The sequence below is a fragment of the Perissodus microlepis genome, chromosome 11 (assembly GCF_051167445.1).
Source record: "Perissodus microlepis isolate ML-2025 ecotype Zambia chromosome 11, ASM5116744v1, whole genome shotgun sequence".
Lineage (NCBI taxonomy): Eukaryota > Metazoa > Chordata > Actinopteri > Cichliformes > Cichlidae > Perissodus > Perissodus microlepis.
The window spans coordinates 34,485,537-34,504,148 of NC_140471.1; the positions used below are offsets into that span (position 1 = coordinate 34,485,537).

Consider the following 18,612-nt stretch of genomic DNA (forward strand, 5'->3'; position numbering starts at 1 on the left):
GCTCTTTCTTTGCTGACTTGAGTTAATGAAGCTCACCTCGCAGTCTTTCTTTCTAATCTTTGTGACATCAATCATATAGATGAGAAAGAAGAGGACGATAGACTATTTATTATTTATCTGCTATGTATCTGCTATTTGGATCTCGGCGTTTAAGTGGGTTTTTCTATTCAATTCAATTTTAGTTATATAGCGTCAAATCACAACAGCAGTCGCCTCCAGGTGCTTTATATTGTAGATACAGAGGAAAACCCAACAATCATATGAACATATATTGGTCTTCCCAATTCACACCCCAAAAAACAATTCCATTTTCCTTTACACACGCGTGTGCTCTGGTTTGTAAAAATAGGAATCCCGTCTCCTCCTCCGCCTGAACACAGTAAGTCACCTTTGGAAACTCCATGGTCACGTGACCTGGGTGTATTTACTCACGGAATTTCAAAACATCTACCGTTTCTAAACTCGACATGCTGTCGAAACAGAAGTATCGAGCGTCGCATCCCTAGTTATCAATTACCGGCACTCCCAGATTTACCTGCAGTGCTCCACCCCGCTCGTCGGTAGTACTGTGATACTCTGTTTTGCAGTTTTTCTTGACTACAGAGAGGAGTCGACTGGAAAATACTTTTGTTGCAATGACTCTTCCTGTGTTGCTGCTGCTGTGCACTGCTCCGCTGGTCCGGGGCCACGGCTCAGGTGTGGTTATAGACAGCTGTGAAGACATGGAACTCCACCACTCTGGGCTGAGCCCACAGACTGCACCGTCACCCTTCACTGTCACCACAGAGCAAAGGCGCTACGGACTCGGAGAGGATGTCATAGGTAAGTAAACATGAGTGAGAGAAAGCTCGACGGCCGTTGGTATGTCACTCGATTCAGTGGTTTATAAGGAAATGAATTATTGGTGAAATTTGTAGTGTGTTTTGGAGGTGATTTTGTGGGAGAGATGGCAAACCAGCGTGTGAAATATGGGGACAGCAAGGAAGACAGGACGTTCTGCCTGTTCCCAAATAAAAACTCAATAACATAACCTTTTTCCCCACGTTGGCGCTTGTTAAACAGGGAGACTGAAGGACTCGAGTAAAGGTTTTAATGGCGGTTACATTTCGAAGTGCTGCTGTTTTGGGCGCTAGAAAAATGTTTTCTTTCACTCCACATGAACCTCTTTGCTCTTTGTGTAAGTTTTTTTGTGTAAACAGAGGCTGCTTGGGCTTAAGGCTGTCATGGCTGTTATGCACAGCCATGTTCCTAGAAATATTTCTATTGTAAATATGTTTTAGCCGCAGATGTGGGTGACACGCTTGCATTTACATGTTGACAACTGAGCTCTCCAGTCATGCATTAAACAAAGCATCAACTCCCAATAAAAAAAAAAAAAAAGTAAAACAAAATCCTTGATAATTTTTTTTCTTTCTCGTTTTTTCAAATAATAAAGGTATTTGAGTAAGTTGATCGTTGCAGCCCTAAAAGTGACTAAGGTTATTTTTCAAAAATCTTATTGTCAAAGAATAACACCAGTTTCATTCTTCTTCATTTTTGTTTTTCTAATTCCAAGTTGAGCTACAGGGTCCAGCCTCTACACCATTTACTGGTTTCCTATTGGAGGCTAGAGAACTGGGAAGCAAGAGTCCTGTGGGTTCCTTTGCCATACCAGAAGGGGCTGCTCAACTCCTCACCTGCAGCCAGAGAGCTGTGAGTATTCTGGAAGTTAATGTGAGCAGCATGTATGTTTATGTATTGGAACTTAAGTCTGCTATCAGTTTGATGCCAAAGTCTTTGCTGTCATTCTTTTTTTTTTAATATATTTATTTTTAAGTTTTCAATAACAACAGTGCAGCATAAACAAACAAACAAACAGGCAGACAGACAGACCCCCCCCCCCCCATAAAAAAGCCACATACATGGGAAGGGTTCCAGAAAGGAAGGAAAAAAGAATAGGATATATATGACATATATGAGTATATCATCGGTCCAAAAAGGACCGGATCTGGGAGTACCCAAATGTACCCCAGATTCACACAACTTCACTTTCAGCAACGCTGGGCTGCCCGACTCTTCCAAAGATCCTTATTTGCCACTTTGCTGGTCTAATTATTTATTATAATATTCTTTTAATTATTCTTGTTGTTGTTATTATTATTATTATTATTATTATTATTATTATTATTATTATTATTATTATTATAAATTTTTCTATTATTATTTAATATATGTACTTTTACGTATATAGTTAAATTAATTTGGGTCAATAGAAAAGTCAGCTGCTTCAGCGCCACCGGGCCTAGAGGCCCCCAAGAAATCCATGTATCACTCGTACTTCCAGAACCTTACAAAAAGTCAGATCTTATGGGTTTAACATATTCGGTCCATTTTGACCGTTGCTCGTAGAACTTGTCACTTTGAATCCTCAAAGTGAATGATAGTTTTTCCATAATGTAGATTTCGTTGACTATATTGATCCAGTCCTCCTGTGACGGTGGTTCAACCTTTAACCATTTCCTTGTAATGGCTTTTTTGCTAGCAATCAATAGAATTGCCAACAGTCTCATATCAGACTTCTTCCAATTTTGCGTGTTTACATCTCCCAAATATATACACTGAAATGAACAGGGGATTTTAGCTCCAAAAACATAATTTATATGATAATAAATACAGGACCAAAATGACCTTAGTACATTACATTCCCAGAAGACATGATAATGTTTAGCTCCAGAGGTCCCACAAAGCTTCCAACATGAGTCGCCACCTCCTCGGTGCCTTTTTTGAATTGGTGTAATAAAATATCTCACTAAGTTTCTGCATCCAAACTCTCGCCATGTATTGGAGACTGTTGTGGTCCACTGCAGTTGACACATTTTTGCCCAATTTTCACTAGGGATGAGTACATTGCCCTCCGTCTCCCACCTTCTCTTAATGTATTCAGAGTTGGTCTCTTTTGTTAACATGGAAAAAGTTTCCACAAAGCCCAATTCACTGTTTTCTATTATAATTTTAATTTTTTGATCAAAATAATGCCCGACTTGAATGAATGAATGAATGACAGCTTTATTTGTCGCAAGCAGGTTGCCCTGCAGCGAGATGGTAACCCCCCCCGACCTTACACACATAACACAGACATCACATGGGATTACAAGTCGGAGATCGGTAGCGTTACAAGAAAAACACTGAAATGTACACAACAACGGGAAGGTACAAGAGGAAAAAAAGAGACCTCCACTCATGCTGTGCTTCCATGGTAGGACAGCACGAGAACAGGAAACAAAAAAACTCCTCTGCACAAAAAAGCACGTAAATGTCCACAGCACAACATTATGGAAGACATGACAAGCCACAGGGATGGGTAGGGGATGAGGAGTAACCCCAGGCAACACAGCAGCCATCCTGCGACGGCGCCGTCATCTCTTCGACAGCACGGGCCCGGACCCGCCTCGTGTTCCCAGGGGGCAACAAGCGTCGAAGGCGTTGGAAAGGGAGGGGGGATGAGTGAGTGCTTATCAGTGTAAGTGTATGTGTGTGCGTGTCCATAGTTCAGCTGAGACAGTGTCCTTCGGCCTATCAGGCTAAGTAAACAGTCCTCCAGCCAATCCAGGTGACTTGTAAATACCTGTAAAAATTGTCTTGACCCAATCCATGTTTTTGTTTTAATATATCAAAACTCAAGATTGCCCCCTCATGAGTAAGAGAATAATAAGTAGTTAAACCTTTAGAGACCCATATCCTAAACCTATTATTGTGAATATTGGGCAAAAAGTCAGAGTCATAAGCAATCATCTCAATGTCTTAACTGCTTTCTCCAGCCCACTAGTCTGAATAACACAATCCCAACTATTCAGGAGAGAATCGAGCATAAAATCACCCAAGATGCCAGTTTTATTTCTTATCTGCCAAAAGTGCCATAATTGGCACCCCATTTATAACCATCCCTTCAACATCTTTCCAGCCTGAGGAATAGGTTGGTGAACATAAACACATCAGGGGTCTTAATTGGGCTGCATAATAATAGTCACGAAGGCATTGTAAACTGATGCCCCCTTTTTCTTTCAATAGTTGCATTGTTTTATATTTAATTCTTGCTCTTTTATTTACTTGGCCAATATTCTGTCATACCTCAAAATGTTTCTGTGGTATCCAAATTGGTAAGCTTTGACAGTAAGCGAGGGAGGACATTCATCCTAATTGATTCCACCCGAGACTGCAGCGTCAAGAAGGGAACAGTTTTCCATCTTTGCAAGTCTTTCTTAATCATTGAGAGCAAAGGGTCATAATTGGCTTCAAACAGTTTAGTTGGATCTTCAGTCAGCACAACCCCCAAATATCTGATGTGGTCTGAGTCCCAGTTCCATTTATATGTGTTTTTAATTTTAGTTGTTGGATGGTAGTTAAGCTTTAATACTTGAGTTTTATTAATGTTAATTTTATATCCTGAAAGAAAACCATAGTCATCTAACAATCTCATCACATTTTGAAAGTGATTCAGTTGGATTAGTCAAGAAAATCAATATATCATCAGCAAATAGGGCTAATTTTTGCTCCCCCAACCCATGGGGGACCCCTGTTATTTCTACGCTTTGTCTTATATATTGACAAATAGAGAAAACAGAAGTGCGGAAGCTCCACATCCTTGTTCTAGACTGTTCTTTCTGCCTGTTGTTTTCTTAGCCTTATGACAGAAGTTTTAATGCTTTTCCTCCTGTGTCATAGTACCGTTGTTTTGTAAACAGAAAGTTCTTTTGAACCTCTTTTATATTTATTGCATCTGTCTCCCTCTGTACTTCCTTTATTTTTGTCCTGACTGAATTACATAGTGAAACTGAGTGTTCTTTCACTAGTTTTATAAATTTACTTTCTAGCTCTTGTAGTTTTTGCTTTCTGCACTTCTTTAGCACAGAGGAGATGGCTATGATCTTACCATGAACTACTGCTTTCAAAGCGGATGATCTGATATCTTCGTGTTGGTGTTGTTCCCACATCATCATAATAAATGTTGTTCAAGGTTCAACATTGCAAGTGACCAATCACCTTGTTGTGACGTAATACTTTTGCAAGCCAAGCGAGTCATTCATTTATGAAATTCCAATGTTGCAAGGACAATATGTATAATGCTTACCGTTTATTAAAGAACAGTATCCTGAAATGCAAAGAATTCAGAATTTTGCTGGATCGGCAGACAGAGGCGGTTTCTTGCAAGTTAAGTACTTTTCTTTTTTACGGTGTTTTTTTCTGAAGTTGCAAAAGTATGACGTCACAACAATGTGATTGGTCACCTGCAATGTTGAACCTGGAACAACATTTATTTTGATGATGTGGGAACAACACCAACATGAAGATATCAGATCGTGCTTTTAAAGCATCCCATAGTGTTACTGGTGAAACCTCACCATTATCATTATATTCTAAATAAGATTGAATTTCTAATTTCAAAATGTCTTTAACTTCAGTTTTATTCAGAATGTTTGTATTTATCCTCCAGATGGCAGATTTTGTTTCATTGTTTATATTAAGTGTCAAATACACAGGCTCATGAGCTGAAATGGTACAGGTATCGATGACACATTCAAATAATCTGTACCTGTTGCTTTTAAACATCAGGAAAAAATCAATTCGGGAGTAAACATTGTGTGCTGAGGAATAGTGGGTATAACCCCATACAGTAAGGTTATGTTCCCTGCACATATCTCTGTTTCAAATCTCCATATTTTGCCTCCTTCTTCTGTCTTTGTTTCCGTCTTCATTTATTTATTTGTGCTATTTGTATTTATATGTTCTATTTCTATTGTATATATTAATCAGCATCTGTGGGTGGACAACAAAAAAAGAATTTCATTGCACGGAGAAATGCCTTTTCTCGTGTGACACATGACAATAACATCTTGAATCTCCATATATCCACTATTCCAAGCTCTTTCATGTAATTCTTAACCTTTTTACTAATGCTTTTAGTATTTGTCCTCCCATTAGAACTATCCATTTTAGGATGCAGTCTTATGTTAAAATCACCCCCACATATTGGACTTTGGGTTGTGAATAGCTCAAGTATCTGTTTGTAAAATGCCCAGTTGCTACCTGGAGGCATATAAACATTTAGCAGACTAACTAAGACTCCTTCCTTATCTTCCCTCCTTATCTTTGTGCTCGGAAATTAAATCAAAATTAACTTTATTGGAAAGCAAAATTGCTACCCCTCTACGTCTCCCAGAACTATGCGAGGAAAAATATACGTTGGAGCGCCCCATTCTGTTTAATTTTGTATGTTCACTATCAGTGAGATGAGATTCCTGTATATATGCTATCTGAACCTTAGTCTTTTTCAATTGCGATAGCATGTTTGATCTTTTAATTGGATTAATTATGCCGTTTATATTCAAAGAGGCAAAATTTATAGGCCTACTAGACATCTGACTGTATTACAACCACAAAATCTCTGGTACTCTTCCCCTTTCTGCTCAGAGCAGCAATGTATAACAACACACAACAAAACGCCTAACAAACGTGGCTGAATATACAAAAGGGGAAAGGAGGAAAAAAAAGTGACTTCCTATGCTGGGGTCTATGCTATAAACCCTATTGTCACCCAGAGGGTGCTCTAAGGTTCCAGCCCTTCTTTTCCCAGTCATAGGGGTCCTTAGTAGGCGTGATAGTGTTATGGAGCTTAACAATGAACTATCAATAATTCGACCGGTTCTACTCATAATAGTTTTATTTCATTCCTCGGGGACGCTGTCATTCTTGTACTGAATACACTGTCATTTGTTTTGCTGGTTCTTACCAAGAAACTATAACAAAGAAAAATGTGCAGCATTGTGCAGGAGAGAACATATGACTTACGTGTCCTATATACAGTGTCATTAGTTTTTGTGACAAGTTAATTAAAACTATGCAGCAAGGTATATTGTGTTTGGCATGTCACTTGCACTCTCTCTCTCCCTTTATGCAAATGTGTGTCCAGAACTCGGCTGTGTCCCACACATCAGGCTTTAATAGCAGCTACATTCAGGTGACATGGAGATCAGAACCATCAGGAGACATCAAAGCTGTTCATTTCTGGTAAATGGTCTATTAATTAAATTTTATTTACCAAATCACCAAATCATAACAACAGTTGTCTGAGGTGCTTTATATTGTAAGGTAAAGACCCTACAATCATACAGAGAAAACCCCAACAATCATCACTACTATTAGCAAGATCTTTGGCAACAGTGGAAAGGAAAAACTCCCTTTTAACAAGAATAATTTCATTGTCTGCCTTGCTCAAATTAGCAAAGCACTTTCATAAAGCTCAGGTGTTTATACCCCAGTTCACACTGGTTTTGGTGTCGCTGCAGTGCATCCTTTGTGCAGAATTCTACAACATTTTGGATCAATGTGACAAGCCCTGTCCTGACCTTCACTAACGGCAGAGCTGCTAGATCTGCAGATGCCCTCACTACATCCACTGACAATGGCAGTTTACAACCTGGATCACTTGTTGTAAGTAACAATGTCTGTTTTGAACATAGTTTGGTTGGCAGTTTCATCCTACAAATGGACTGATTTATTATCTGTTGGCTTAGAGGCTGATGGAAGTCTACCATCTTCTGTATTCTGCAACTCCTCTGGGACTGAGCAGCTCAGAAAATAGAGCAGGTTGTCTGCTTAGGTTTTGGTGGTTCACTCACCAGTTTCTCGAGTCTGTACGTCACAGTGCATGTGTGTGAATGGTGATAAGGACCAGTCCATTTACTACAGGGGTCTCAAACGTAAATGAGCTGTGGGCCACTGCTGACACTGTCATCTCATGTGAGGGCCACTTTAGTGTTCAAGTAGCACAAAAACAAACAAACAAACAAGAAAATGCCCACAAATATTTCCGAAAATGTAGCGTTTTGTTTTTAAAATTTCCAATATTGTATAACAAGACAAAACTGCAAACTTTCATTGAACTACCAAATAAACAAATTGGTACTCTCTTTCTGGCCACATGCATGGCAGCACTTCTTAGTATTTAACAAAATAAAAATGCGGACATACGTGTACACATTAGTTGTTGACTGCTAGTGAAAATTTTCTTTACAAATACTTCTCTCACTGACCTAACACAGCCAATCCCTCAACATGTTTGTGCTCTCTGCTCATATTGCCTTCATATTAAATAATTTTTTGCTTTTTAAAGAACTTATTTTACCATTGCACTCAACAACAAACAAATCCTCCCTAACAAAAGTAACTTCAAGACCAAATTGCCTTATATTTCTTCACGTCAATATACGGGCCACAAGTAGGGGTGATGTGGGCCGCAAGTGGCCCCCACGCTGCGAGTTTGAGACCCCTTAATTACTATTTATACTATGGCTTTGCACCCATTAAGCACTACCTACAGTATTTAGTACACACTAAATGGATCTAGTTGTCTGTTTTTATTAAAAGTACTGTTACAAGAATTTGTAATTTATGTTAGCATTGTCTATGGAAAAAAAGTATAAGTAGTAGAAAAGATTTAAAGCAGCTAATGTCTAAATCGTGTGTGTGTGTGTGTGTGTGTGTGAAGTAAGTCCAAGTCTCACACATGCATGTTCTCACTGTGCGTCTATGAATGCTATGCTTGCTAGATTAGTTTGTGGTTTTAAACAGCTCATAGGTGTGTACATGAGTTTTATGCATGTGGTTGGGATAAGTCAGGCTCAAGCCCATCCATGACCCTAAGTTTAATAACCAATTAAAATGTATGGATGCGCTTATAGCATTTATTAGTAGGGCTGCATAACAGTAATGTGCAGTAAAGTTACAAATGATCTTCTTATGGCCTCTGACAGTGGACTCATCTCTGTGCTTGTCCTGCTAGACCTCAGTGCAGCGTTCGATACTGTCGACCATAATATCCTATTAGAGCGATTAGAACATGCTGTAGGTATTACAGGTACTGCACTGCAGTGGTTTTTTATCATATCTATCTAATAGACTCCAATTTGTACATGTAAATGGAGAGTCCTCTTCACATACTAAGGTCAACTATGGAGTTCCACAGGGTTCAGTGCTAGGACCAATTCTGTTTACATTATACATGCTTTCCCTAGGCAGTATCATCAGAAGACATATTATACATTTTCACTGCTATGCAGATGACACCCAACTTTATCTATCCATGAAGCCAGATAACACACAAGTAATTGTACTCAGCCTGAAAGTCTTAGAAATATGGTATCTAAGCAGATTCTTACTCTGGATGGCATTACCTTGGCCTCCAGTAACACTGTGAGGAACCTTGGAGTCATTTTTGACCAGGACATGTCCTTCAGTGCACATATTAAACAACTATGTTCATTTGCGCAACATCTCTAAAATTAGACATATCCTGTCTCAGAGTAATGCTGAAAAACGAGTTCATGCATTTATTACTTCCAGGCTGGACGACTGTAATTCATTATTATCAGGATGTCCTAAAAACTCCCTGAAAAGCCTTCAGTTAATTCAAAATGCTGCAGCAAGAGTCCTGACAGGGACTAGAAAGAGAGAGCAGATTTCTCCTAGATTGGCTTCCCTTCATTGAATCATACTTGTTATTAATCTCTGGCTCTCACAGCATGTCTTCATCCTGTTTTCCTTCTCTCACCCCAACCGGTTGCAGCAGATGGCCCCACCCCTCCCTGAGCCTGGTTCTACTGGAGGTTTCTTCCTGTTAAAGGGGAGGTTTTCCTTCCCACAGTCGCCAAAGTGCTTGCTCATAGGGGGTCATATGATTGTTGGGTTTTTCTCTGTATGTATTATTGTAGGGTCTACCATACAATATAAAGTTCCTTTAGGCGACTGTTGTTGTGATTTGGCGCCGTATAAATAAGAAAATAAGATTACACAGTATATTCAAAATGATGATGCCAAAGTTTTCTCTTCCTGTGTGTGCAGAAATCAGCTGGATCCATCTCTAGTGCTGACTGTGGGGTCACCAAGGTGTGCTTCAGTCAGCCTTCAAACTGTGACCCAGCAGTCAGTACTAGCTGTTATTTCATGTCAGCCAAGATGTTAGCCGGTGGCGAAGCTGTCCACTTTGAGATGACTGGTCCTTATGAAGGATACATCGCTTTTGGATTCTCTGATGATCAAAGAATGGTAATGTAAAGACAAAATTATTAGTCCTCTGAAATTAAAGTTAGGTTTTTGTTTATTTGTTTGTTTTTTAAGCAATAACAGCAATAAGCCTCTTGGTGTATTTGTATTTAACAGCACCTGTTGGTGAAAAGCTGCTGTAATGCAGTCATTGTTCACTTACCTCCAATTTGCATATTTCCTATAGGATTAATAAAATATTCTGATGATTCCCACCAATTTTGTGAGCAATGCTAAATCATTCACAACTTGTAAAACATGCTAATTCATTCCAAATTTGTCTTTCCCCAGGGAAATGATGACATTTACGTTTGTGTTATGAAAAGCAATGGACAAGTTGAGGTGGAACATATGTATTCAACAGGACGATCAAAGCCACAAGTTCTTCCTCTGGTACTACATTTGTTCTGATAGCAGCGATTTATACAAGGCTAGAATGTTTCCATTCAGTTCTGTGGAAAAAGTGAACTGCATGTGTATTTTTTGTGAATTCCATCTTACTCCATAAATTACATCTGAGATTTATGTGTGTTTGGTTCCAACAGGGGAATGTTTATAATATAACAACGTCATTGCAGAACAGTGTCATCAGTTGTGTCTTCACTACCACAAACACAATTTCTATTGAGGGGACTTCTGGTTTCAACCAGTCCTACTACCTCTTGTTTTCCTATGGACCCAGCAACAATGGTAACATAATTTGATGTGTCAGATGGTTTGTTACACCAAACAAGTCAGTCTTTTAAACTGTTTGGAAAGGTCTCTTTCAAATGATACTTTGCAGGTGATCTAATAAGCACGTGTTTTTTATTGTTTACAATTGTACCCCAGTAAATACTTTTACTTCGAACGGTTATGCAGGGCCTTTGACTGTGGTTCCTTTTCCAATAATGTAAAAAGTGTCAAATGAGTTCACTTTTAATACCTCTGTCTCTACCAGTTTATGAAAATGAAACTTGTTTCATAGGCATGCAAAGCTTAGTCTTTTTCCTTAAAAGGAATCCTAACCCAGCTTGTATCTAAATAGTAGATTGCAAACTTGCACCTACTCATGCATTAGCTGAATGTATTATATGCACATAAAGCTGATGCCTTTTGGCCATATTCACTTTCACCTTTTTTTTTTCATTATTCCAACCTATGGGGGTTTTTTTTCTAGGCATGTTACACTTTTTCTTTTTCACATCAAGTTCAATGTCAGACTATTTCCTTTTATGTATTATTGACTCATGAATCCCGCTTTCAATTTATGCCACCACAAGAGAGAGATTGGTTGTGGTATGTGGAAACTTATTCACAGCTTATTCTGTGAAATTTAAATGTTGGTGTGGTTAAATGTTATCCAGTGTGACACTCACACATGCATACACGTATACAAGTGTCTGTAAACTTTGATATACCTTTCCTACAGGATCAATAAGAATCCATATGGGTACCTTCACCAGCAATAAAAGGATCAATATTAATAATCCCCTTGTTGTTGGCAAAGGTGATGTTCCTGATATCATCAAAGCTCATGGTAAGACCTTGCACAAAGTGATACGTGTAAAATAAAAATGTTTTTTAGTCCAAAATAATCTCAGCAAAGTCCTTTGTCATTTTTTGCTAAGCTGTTCACAGCTAAATGATTTGAAAGTCCTTGGAAGATAAATGCTACCAGGAACTTAATTTCATTTGTACTTTTAGCATGATTAAAGTGTTTAATCTATAAAACTGAGTAGACTTGCAGTCCTTTAAATTGAACTGCACATGTTTCACAGACACAAGTTACACAAAAAAGGAACCAAAACAGTGGATGATGTTGGACACATTAGATGGGTGGTCTCTTAACAATAACTGTCCTTTTTCATGAGACAAGGATATGCAAAACAGTCATTCATAACAATCTTCAGATGTTTGAAAACTAATAGAATTTTGAAGATGTGAAAAACATTTATGTGCCGCTTTTCTGCTAATGGTATACCTGTAATTATGGCATTGGACTCAGTTTCTTGGCCCAAGGTTGCTGTTTGGCTGCTCACTGTCATATTACCTTTGCTCTGTTGACTCATTAGTTTAAATCCAAAATGTGACGACTACTGTCAAATGTTTCTGCTCTAAATTTTTAGTCAGTTGACAGACGACATGTTTACTCCAGGGGAAGAAATTAATCTTAACTCCTAAAACAAAGAGAAGTGGAGAGAATTTCAATATTTAACTGTGTTTCAGGATCACTCATGCTAATTGCCTGGATGACCACAGGATCACTGGGCATGATGGTTTCCCGATATCTAAAAAAAATGGCCAAGGGAAAAAAAATGTGCGACAAAGATCTCTGGTTTGTGGTGAGACATCATAGACAAAACCATGTATTATCTTTTCAATGTGGAACCAAAGTTTTTGTAAACTAAACTAGGCTTGAAAACAACTTAAACTTGGTGTGTTTCCAGAATAAATTTCATGACTAAAGATATTAACTTCATAAGTAATTTCAGATATAATAGACTTGTAAGACAGCTTGGTCCAAGCCTAATGTTATGTGGACAAATGTATTGGTTTAGCTGCCACAGTATCATGCTGTTTTCTTTGTGTTCCTCCAGGTCCATGTTGGAGTAATGTGTCTGACGGTAGCAGCCACAATCACTGCTTTCATCCTTGTGTTCGTTCATACTCAGGACTGGTCTGGGGTTAGTACACTGACTCTGCTAGATTCTAAGAATCTTAGTTAAGTTATGGTTTTGTACTATTCATTACAGCGACAATCAAATGATAAAACCGTGTTTCTCTGTGTAATAATATTTCTTTTCTTATTTATTCCAATTAAATTTTATGTGTTGTTCACACAGGATTGGGTGTAATTGTTGAATACAAATTGTTGATTATATGAATGCAAATACTCTCCAAATTATGTTGCAACATTTAGATTTCATTTAATCCCAGTTTTTAAACCCTATATTTAAGTACTAATTTATTTATATAGCACTTTTCAAGATAATTTCTGCAAAGTGCTTCACAATCAAAATAGTTACCCAAAGTCTGATTAAAAATGTCAGTTTGGTTTTTTTTAAAACAGAAACCACGAAGTCCATAGATCTCAGGCATAACAGGATAGCAATGTTGAATCTTGGGGCCACTATGGTAAAAGCTCAGTCTCCTTTAGTTCTCAGCCTTGTATGCTGCGCAGCATGCAGGCCCTGATCACAACCCCTAGGGGGACTGCTCGTTCTGTATAGCTATAAAGATTCACTGATATACACCAGTGCGTCCCCATGCAAAACTCTAAAAAGCCAAAACCACAATCTTGACCACAAATTGATAGGGAGCCAGTACCACTGAATTAACATTGGTGTGATTTAAAAGTACTTTGAAGACTTGGAAGCCACACAGTTCAATTATAAGCAATTTGCAGATGTTCCAAGAAGATTTTGAGAAAAGTGAATGAGGAATTACAATAATACAGAAAAATGAAATGAAAGCATGAACAATTTCTAATTCCTAGTGTGATACAATAGAACTGAACTTGGCAAGGTTTCTTAAGTTAAAAAAAAAAGAGAGAGAGTGAACCAGAGATTTGGCATACTTATCTAAAGGCTGAGTCAAAAGAACCCCAAAAGTTCCTCATTGAAGATTTGGTTGATATCGCGTGGACATCAAAAGTTTTAATTACATTAGGCACAAACAAGGACTTTGTTTTTTGTTTGAAGAAAATTGTCAGCCATTCATTTTTTTAATAGTCCAAACACCTATGGATTGGAGCGATCGTGGCTCAAGAGTTAGCAGTTCGTCTTGTAGTCTGAAGGTTGCCGGTTTGAGCCCCGGCTCCGACAGTCTCAGTCGTTGTGTCCTTGGGCAAAACACTTCACCCGGTGCCTACATCAGAGGGCCCGATGGCGCCAGTGTCCGTCAGCCTCGCCTCTGTCAGTGCGCCCCAGGGCGGCTGTGGCTACAATGTAGCTTGCCATCACCAGTGTGTGGATGACTGAATGTAGTGTAAAGTGCTTTGGGGTCCTTAGTTACTCTCTGGCTTGCCTTCATAACATTTTGCCTGTCGCGTCTCCCCATCTCCTCCAACCAGTTGCAGCAGATGGCTACATCACCTGAGCCTGGTTCTGCTGGAGGTTTCTAACAGAATAGAAGGGAATATTTCCTTCCCACTAACCATACCAACCAGGTATGGACCCCTCCACCCCTTGGCTTTGGTGTGCAGAAACAACTCCTGTGTAACAGTAGGACTGAAGGAAGACGGTCATGTGCAGCTTTTGGTTGTGATGTGATTGTAGAAGAGAATAGCGACACCATGTAAAACCTAAGGGACAAAATGCAAACTATGGAGATGACAAAAAGTTGGTGCATATTTATAAGCCAACATTGCAAGTCATTAAGACAAAAGGCAAGTGGAGCAGAAGTGCCCCTCATGGGAGGTACATCTAGAAATGATTAAGTTCTCACGGTAGTCTCAAAGGTACTCTCGTACTTTTCACTCTGGGGTTATTTGTGGAGGCTTTACCTTCACTTGGGTAGTAGAGCAAGTCATCTATCAAACAGAAGGTCCATAGATCAATCCTCAGCTCCTCCAGTCTGCAAGTTGCATCCACAGGCAAGATTAATATACCTCTTCAAAGTGGTTTTTTTTTCTTTTCTCTTGATATTCATTAAGCACTCTTTAGTTGTGTGTTTCAGCTCTCAGACTGATATTTATGCCCCATGATTAGCACTGTTAATGTGTTTGGTATCCAGGGAGCACATCCAGTGTTGGGGTGCCTGGTTATGATCCTCTCACTCATCCAGCCTATCGGGGCCTTGCTGCGCTGCGGACCACAACATCACCTGTATGTATCCATCTGTGTTTGTTTAATCAATATACTATATCATGCCTATACACATTTAAGAATACTCTGTTCAAATATTATTTAAAAAAAAACCTTAAAAATGGCCTCACTTTTTTTTCTCTACAATTATTTAACAAATTTTGAAAACACGATAAACCAAAGGAATGGGGCAGTACATGCTTAATGACTAAATGCACTGCTCACTCGGCAAAGTGAGGTTATAAAGTTATTTGATAACCCTAAGAGTTGTATTCATACTTTATCCATAAAAGTTTTTAAAATTTCAAACTTTTGCAAAGTGTAGCCTGCATGTGCTTTATCAGAGGACACTTTCACACTGAAACACCAAGTAGGAAAAACCTTTTTTTGTCTCTTTTTTTTTTTTTTTTTTTTTTTTTTGACAAGAACTTCAGAAGCTGATGATTTTATAGTTCTTCTCTTTTCTTTGATAGGAGGTATCTGTTCAACTGGACACATTTTTTAAATGCGGTGGTAATAAAATCTATAGCTGGTAAGCTTGTGTTTTACTTCATTCTGCCATCTTGCATATATAACATTTTTAACAGCAGACACACTGTCTCCCATGCTGCTAGTCTTAAAATGCCTGCTTCTTTGTGTCACACAGTGGCAGCCATATTTACAGGCCTGGACAGGATTGACAGTGATGATGGATGGCTATTGAAAGTGATGGGTGGCTTCTTTGCCTGGGAAGTTCTCTTCATCATCATTTTGGAGGTCCATGATTGGATAGTTAAACACAGAGGTAAGCCTTTTTTTCTGCATTTCAGTGATGGAGGAAACAATCATCACTACGCATATACATTTTAATGACAAAAACCAATCTAGACCCAACAGTCCATTTGCACGGTGAAGAGCCACCTGATCAGTTCAGCAGCATTTAGCTGACTGAGCGAAGAGTATAACCCCTGTACACTTCAGAATGGGGTTGGATGGGTAAAATAAACAGCACTGTATCACAAGATTGTCTGTGTATAATACAGTAGCATCAAATATTGGTATTTATGAATTGATGAGTGAAAACGCGTAAGAATGTCTCAATGGTAGTCTGCTGGAACAAAAGCTGTTACACGTTAACTGTGCTGAAGTACAGCGCCAAAGGAATCTTTATCTTTCGATTTATTAAATGCATGAAAATACTCTGGGAATACTATACACGACGGCTCAGCTCATGCACCACCAACCTAATGTTATCAGAGAGAACTTGCATTGAATTGTCTCAACTGAAACTATCCAATTTTGGACACGTGTAGTTTGACAATGCTATCTCCTAATTCAGGCTTTTCTAATGGCTCAGTTACACAAATTATTAAAAAAATATGATCACAACCTCTTTGTGTCTACAAAAACTGGTTAATGTTTGGTGATTTTTAAATTCCCCCCGTGCCCCACACACTTTCCATGACCAATGGCAACTTGACATGCTAAATGTTTACATAGAGCTTGGAGTGATGAACACCAAGATTTCCAGCACATTGTTATCGTTCTGAAAGTTGTTTTTTTTTTTTTCTTTTTTCTTCAATCATCACAACTACTCAACTCGACTCAATTTTATTTAAATTGATTTCAAATTGTTCTTCTTCTGTTAAAGCTTAAAACTAATATCATAACTCGACCTGTATAAATAAAATGATTAAAAACATAGCTGACTGTTTTAGTTCACTTCAGTTAATGTGCCCTGCAATATTTCACTGTTCTTTGCTCTGGGTTTCAGCTGGTACTGCTGATCAAATGGAATCAGCATTGGTAAGCTGAAAGAAATATAAAAGCAAGCAATCACTGATTGCCACAAGATGGAGTATTTCTAATATAATTTTACTTTTTTTGTCAGGTCAAAGGTGACAGTTGCCTGATCGCTGTGTACCTTCTGGGAAACCTTTGCTTTTTGGTGGCACTTCTGGTTGGAATTGGAGAAAAATGAGCAGCAGAAGAATCTTCCAAAGTGTTTCCCTGTAGTTTTGTTGAATTTTATCATCAATTTTAACATACTTGATGAGAGACTGCACTGGAAATTCAGACCCACTGATGCATCAGTTGGCGAATCCTGGAAAGTTTCTCAGTAATGTCTTTAAAAAAATATTACTTATGGTTTTTTTCTCTTTTGCTTTCAGTTGATAATTAAGGTGTACTTTCAATCAGCATTCAATTTCACCGGGCCAGACATTACTGTCTAGTGTGTGTGTGTGTGTTGGTGAAATATGTCTCACAGTTGCAAAGAAAGAAGTAGTTTTAGTTGCCTTTAGCCTCCACTCTGACTGCCAGGTAAACCATTTTCATTTTATAAGCTGGTTACATTTTTTAAGCCAAGCAGCAATTTTGTATTAAAAAAGTACTTTTAACAATTTTTCCTTTTACATTTTTAAATCAGGTCAACTCGACCCACATCATAATGGGAGGGTTAAAGCCCTTTTCACACATTAACATCTGTTAATATGACAGCATCTCTCTATGTATGAATCTGCACCTTCGTCACTTTCATTTGAAAAAACAAAAAAAACTGTCATTGAGTCAGCTCCTGAACTTCCCATTTAATGTAGCACACATCACCTGACACTGCTTGATTATTTTTATTATTATTATTTTATTTTTCATTGACTTTTTGAAGGTTTTATTTTCAACACAGGAGGAATATCAGCCCTAAGGACTGTGAGCCTAAGCTAGTTTGGGGGTCCATGTTTTGGAAGTGAGTACATAAATACAGTACTGTATGCTGCTGAGTCAACAGAAGGCTGAATTCTGTTTAGACATGCTTGACTGTTGAGGTGTTTAACATAAACAATCTTGGAAGAAAGCCTTCTTCTGGAAGATGGACCAGCTTTCGATGAAGAATGTTTTTGTGTCTCTACACTTCTGCTTCTTTTTAACAGTGGACTGCTTTCAGGATTTTGCTCCACCCAGCGGACATTGAATCTACTGCCTTTAGATGCTGCTTTCCACTTGAGCTAAAAGAATGTCAGCAAGGAAAATGGCATCCTCTGCTCTCCCTTTGTCTTGCTGAGCAGCCAGTTCAACTATAGGAAGGTTAAGAAAAAAATAAAAGATGATTGTTGTAGGGAGACCCAAGGCATTTCCATGCTCACAAATATCACTGAGTATTTCTGACAGTGAGGTGAAGACAATACTTACTTGGAATCAGCAAGTTTTCAAAAAGTGTGTGTTTGATAGAAAGAGAGGCAGAGGGTGTGTGTGTGTGTGTGTGTTACACAAGAAATCACGTTTTTATTTAAAGAACAGATTTATTTGTCTTGCAGCAGCTTTTATAAACGCTAAACTGTAACAGAATCCTTTTTGATTTATTTACTTGTTGCAGGAATATAAATGACTGTATGTGCAGAATCTGCTAAATTTAAACTGCTCACAAAGCAATCCAGTGACAATGACACATAGGTGGTAGTACTGACCAAAAGAATAATGCTAAATCTCATTGCCTTGCATCTTTACCCATCTTGTAATGGTGTCAGTTCAAATATTCCCAATGAACCTCTGTCTCATCATAATAAAATGAACATTCTATTCATTTTGTCTAAATTACAGTGTTTGATTAGCAGGAGATGAGCTATTTGAAAGTATTAAGGCCTTAATGTAGGGTCCAGTAGGTGGCAGTGTTGAGCAAAAAATGCTTAATGTCACTGTGGTCTCAGTTTTTAACCCTCCTGTAACGTTGTTTCTCAGGTACAGCAGTGATGTTGCTGAGTCGGTTTGACCCAAG

General features: G+C 38.4%; 1 protein-coding gene across 1 annotated transcript; it reads left to right on the forward strand.

The window, feature by feature from the left end:
* Positions 1–545: 545 nt before the first annotated feature.
* On the forward strand, positions 546–18,097 carry LOC146378349 (ferric reductase 1-like). The gene is made up of 15 exons (XM_084944952.1): positions 546–822; positions 1,556–1,692; positions 6,947–7,044; positions 7,323–7,467; positions 9,877–10,080; positions 10,369–10,470; positions 10,623–10,767; positions 11,489–11,596; positions 12,286–12,401; positions 12,657–12,743; positions 14,794–14,885; positions 15,338–15,396; positions 15,511–15,648; positions 16,618–16,649; positions 16,735–18,097. Exons 1-15 carry the CDS (start codon positions 636–638, stop codon positions 16,822–16,824), a joined length of 1,740 nt encoding a protein of 579 aa, XP_084801078.1. The 5' UTR covers positions 546–635; the 3' UTR covers positions 16,825–18,097.
* The last annotated feature ends 515 nt before the right edge of the window (positions 18,098–18,612 follow it).

Bases quoted from the DNA above. Each gene is read 5' to 3' on its own strand.
- LOC146378349 (XM_084944952.1), top strand. From the start codon at position 636: ATGACTCTTCCTGTGTTGCTGCTGCTGTGCACTGCTCCGCTGGTCCGG. The intron at 12,402-12,656 runs GTGAGACATCAT...GTGTTCCTCCAG, and splicing joins ACAAAGATCTCTGGTTTGTG to GTCCATGTTGGAGTAATGTG. The intron at 14,886-15,337 runs GTATGTATCCAT...TTTCTTTGATAG, and splicing joins TGCGGACCACAACATCACCT to GAGGTATCTGTTCAACTGGA.